The following is a 4,898-nucleotide window of genomic DNA, read 5'->3' as shown; positions in this document are numbered from 1 at the left end:
AGTCCCATTTGCATTTTCGTCAAAATTGAGTTGAGCTCAGTTTTCAACATATCTTCCAATGCTCTTTCAGCTGAACTAATGAGATTATATTACTTGTTCGGAAAAAATAGGAAAAAAACAGCAAGTCCAACTGTCCCATAATGAAAAGTAACCGCATGTCAGTCCCATTACAGATTTCCGCACCGTGTAACACAAAAATGAACCGTGTTTCGATCATGTTTATATTTTTCTAGAAAAGATATCATAGTATAAAGCAAGTTGTGAAAGTTTCATTAAGATTGGAACATGTTCCAATCCTCAGGAATTTTTTGAATATTCGTATGAAAAACGAGTTTGGAAACTTCTCTGCCCATTTTCTCAATGCCTATTTTTTACAGATGGGCAGTAAACGGATGCGAAAATGGCAACTTTGGCAAAAAAGTTCCTTGTTAATAACTATGAATGTGGTCATTGAACACTAAGCTCAGAAGCAGGCTCTGTCCCAGTGAGGACGTTATGCCAAGAAGAAGTAAAGTTACTTGGAAGACCGTTTTGCTTGGTCTCTAACCGTCCATTTAAAATAAAAACTTTTTAGAGATTTTCATAAAAATAGTGACTAAGTCTGTAATACGAGATCTGCAACCAGCCCTATTACATTGCATCGGCATCCAGGTAAGTACTGACATCTACTTAAATTTTAAACTTTTTTTGCGCTTTGAATATCCAATCCTCATTCTCCCCTCTCGGCTCCTGTTGGCAGTTAATGTTGAGCAACAAACGTTCTGAAACGGGGGTGCTGCTGACGCTGGCTGGAGCGAAGGATCAAAACCGTCGCCTGCCAAGGTACAGTCGTCAGCTATCTACAGCTGTGGGGCATTCGTTTCACCCCGGGAAAGTAGGTCAAGCAGTTGGTGGCTGTCGTGTTTTTTTTTCTCTTCTGTAACTGTAAGTCCACGTTTCGTTCTTGATGGGTGGTTCCCGCGTCCTTTGTCGTAGCACCAAACCCGCGATAAACCTTGCAAGAAATGGAATAAGCAAATTAGCGAGGAAAATAAAAGTACTTCCGCCTTCGGATTCATTCCTTGGCAGAAGACTGTAAAAATGGATGGTGGGCTCAAATTTATAATTATAAGATGTTACTTCACTTGTAGACAAGCGCCTCATTAGCACAAACGCGTCATATATGTATGACATGTGCAAAAAATGCAGTCCGGGACATTTGTCGTAAATTAAATTATTGTGTTAACGTTTATGTTGCGTTTATTGTTGTGAAAATATGATCATGTCTTAGGAGAAGGATATCCATCACTATTTTCTCCAGAAACAGACAAAAAATAATTTGAAACGAGCAATAAATTATCAATAAAAAAAATGAAAAGCTTACAAGAACATAATTTTTGGCGAAAAAGTCGTGAAGAGAAGCAATAAAAAAACTACAACTACCGAAAAACTAAACATTACATATACTTTGCAATTGGATTAAATGGACAAATCTATGTGAAGTTTTGCGAAAAACTTTTTCGCAAAACTTCACATCAATTTGTCTATTTAATCCAGTTGCAAAGTATATGTAATGTTTAGTTTTTCGGTAGTTGTCAAACTTCCACTCGGCTGGTTAGCCGTAAACCACGAATCATAATTAATTTGAAACAAGTGAATAAAAAAACGATAATCACCATTTAGAAATTCAATATTTTCCAAGAGAAACTAGAAAATATGCACTACAATATTACAAAATGATCATGCTCCATACGCATTTCGACTGTATGATTATTGCTAACTCCTTATCCACTTTATTTGCAAAATTCGTGTGCAGCAGTCGAACGGTGGTGCATTGTTTTAGTAACGAATTTCGGAATTAATGTTCGTTTTGTGCTAATGTTAGTCTTATATTTTGTTGGAACCGTAAAATCAATGTATTCTGGTACGGACAAGTAGATTCTAGTTTCCATTCTCGTGAAAAATGGTTTCGATTGATACTTTCCGCGAGCAGTTCGACGAGCTGGGGATCGATCCTTCGGCATAGGTCGTCGACAAATGCATTGAAATCTGTACCCGTTGCGACATCGAAGACGCGACGGAATGCATAGAAACCTGGATGGCCTTCAGTGTTTCGAATTTGGGTGGCGCAGGACCCACAGTGGAAAACCTTCGGGACATGGAATCGCACGAGTTAGCAAATGAGGCGTGCAAAACAACGGTCTCCCCGGTGGTAACAACTCCAACCGCATCGAGCCGTGCCAGGCCAAGAGAAGATCTGGGTTCACCGAGACCTACTGGTGAGAGTTCTCCAGCTGGCCTGGTGAACTACAGCAACACGGACTTGGACGCGGAGGAAAGCGAAGTGCTCGTGTCGTACGGATGCGTAACACCTAAGGCACAGAGATCGGCATCCAGCTTGGGGATGGTACACAAATTATGTCACGCTAAATTTCAACTTTTTCGACCCCCTCCCCACCCCCCCTTTGTCACACTTTTTGTATGAGTCCTCCGAAAATTTTGTAAGGCTTGTCACGCTTGGCTCGACCCCCTCCCCCCCTTGGAGCGTGACGTAATTTGTGCATGACCCTTTGCACGGATCAACTCCTGACCGAAATAAAGTTGTATTGTCCCCTGCCAGCTACTCTCAGATCTTTACCAAACGATCACAGGACCAGGATGAATCGAATAACTCCGGAAATGTGGTTTACACCTTCGGCAACGGTCAGCTGCTCAAGCAAATCAATTGGTCGTCGACGGACGTTGACCAACGCGTTCCGTTATCCATCAAAGTTCCTACCTTCGCCGGTGATAACCTGGAAGAAGGTGCATTCGAAGCTGGCGTGGGGGAGCTCATGAACGACGACTGCCAGTACATGTTCGACTCCAGCTACCTGCGAACTCTCATCCTCAGAGATCGGATTCACGAAGGCTGCAAGCGAATTTGCCGCAGGTTGGCCTCTCTTCGACAGGAAGAAGAGAGTGGTCTGCCTCAGCAGCTTGATGAGGCTGCAGGCGAAGAGCTCCCGGTTCCTAAGCATGATGGAGGCGCAATCCTTGAAAAGATTGCAATTCATCATGTTGATTATCGCGTGTCCATCGTGGATTTCGATGAGCTTACTTTGCAGCGTAAAGCTAAAGCTGGACTTTAGCTAGATGAAGGCCTGGTCCGTATTTCCGGGGGAAACCGTTGTCGTGAAGGTGGTCAATCCTTGCGGAAATGCATTTGAAGTTCAAAAAGCTCACTACGAGATAAACCTAGAGCTTCCCAAAGCGCCGATGAAACTCGGAAAGGAACTAAGCATGGTGATCGCGTCAGGTCCTTACACTGCAAAGGATGATCTCTTGTATGAAAAGCTATGTGATTTGCTGACATACTGTAAGAACAATTGTCCCGATGTATTGATCCTGACCGGTCCGTTCGGTGATATCAGTAATCCCTTGTTTAGCACCATCGCCGAAACCTACGATGAGTATTTCGAAAAACTGATCATCAACATCATGAGTTCCAGACCAACCAACAGACCAACACCAAGATGTTGATCGTGTCGCATCTTGATGACCTTATGTCCATGTCCGTTTACCCTTCCTTCCCGTACCAGCTTCACTCAGCAACCTTCCCCAACCTGCGATTCTTGCCGGATCCCTGCATTGTTTCGATCATCGGGCTGGAAATCGGCATCACAACCACTGACATCATCAAGGATTTGTCCGAGGATGAAGAGAGCGGTGGGCCGAAGGGCGATCAAATCAAGCGTGCGTTTCCACCACAAGACGTTTTATCCGTTGCATCCTCCGTCGGTAAACCTGCCGCTTGATATAGACCTGTTGAGCGCATTCGGCAATATTCCGCGGGTACCCAATATGATGATATGCCCGGGCGATCTGAAGTGTTACATTATAGATGTGCACCGATGTGTATGTATCAGTGAATCAAATTGTCATCAAAATAGATGAAAAACAAACAACAAAGCAAGCTCGCTCACAACCGTTTGTTGCATCTGTTGCGGATAAGGACATAATCCAAAGCAAAATTGTCATGGCAATCACAGGGCGCAACATTGTTGCAACCATTTCAACTCGCGAATTATCAGTTATTTTAAACACAAAACCAAATGTCTTTTATGGATGCTGTTCGATAGTGTGTCAATGTTTACCAACACGAAGAAAATTCTTGAAAATTGCAATGCGAAGCCCAGAAAATCGCTGCGCACGTGGTGATCGATCTTTGTCATATTCTGTTCAAGTGCTGATAAACTGATGTTGCGGAATAAAATTGTTGCAACAAGAATAGGAGATGACAATGTCTTTGTTGCCGCGTGCTGGGTGACAATTGATTCACTGGTATGTATCAATCCGGGACACCTATTGGATCAGACCAGCGGGGAAGGCATCTTTGCGCGGGTGGTGATTAAACCACCAGAATCAGAAAAGGCCTTGCTGGCCGAATATGTTGTTTGTCAGGTGGTCAAATCCTGAATCTCGGGTTCACCCAGGACGAAAGTACAAAAGAAGCGCAAAGTTGAATTTTTAGCACATTTTTGTTATTTTTATTTATTTTTATACTTTTATTTTTTCGGATAAACTTCCTTCGATAAGAAGCCAATACACGACCAATAAAGTGATTCTTCTTTAACTTTGAACCGAGTAGTTTTTGGTCCTTTGATTGCGTTGCTCTTCAGGGGCGAGTGGTATAATTGTTGTCACACTTGTTCTAACTAACATTCCTTCCATCCCTCGATTCCACATTGAGAATGGTTAGCTAATCCCAAGCTCCATTCATTGAATCTATGTGCAACTTCTGTTCTGGTCAATCCCGGAGTAGCAACTACAAGTCGTATATGCTCATGATCATATCATGGAACTCTAAACCTTCTCTTCCTACCACGAGGATCAACAACAGTAGTGTAACACTTTTACTCGGTTACTCTGATTTGATG

The 4,898-nt window shown here is 42.8% G+C and overlaps 1 protein-coding gene across 1 annotated transcript; it reads left to right on the top strand.

Moving 5' to 3' along the window:
* The first annotated feature begins 1,859 nt into the window (after positions 1–1,859).
* Positions 1,860–3,836, top strand: LOC5572443 (DNA polymerase alpha subunit B). The gene is given in 4 exon segments (XM_021839638.1): positions 1,860–2,386; positions 2,610–3,059; positions 3,115–3,474; positions 3,477–3,836. Coding segments are annotated over 4 exon segments (1,554 nt in total). The 5' UTR covers positions 1,860–1,942; the 3' UTR covers positions 3,777–3,836.
* The last annotated feature ends 1,062 nt before the right edge of the window (positions 3,837–4,898 follow it).

This window comes from Aedes aegypti, chromosome 2, assembly GCF_002204515.2.
Source record: "Aedes aegypti strain LVP_AGWG chromosome 2, AaegL5.0 Primary Assembly, whole genome shotgun sequence".
Lineage (NCBI taxonomy): Eukaryota > Metazoa > Arthropoda > Insecta > Diptera > Culicidae > Aedes > Aedes aegypti.
The sequence above is the reverse complement of the archived record's forward strand: the minus strand, read 5'-3'. Positions and strand labels throughout refer to the sequence as shown.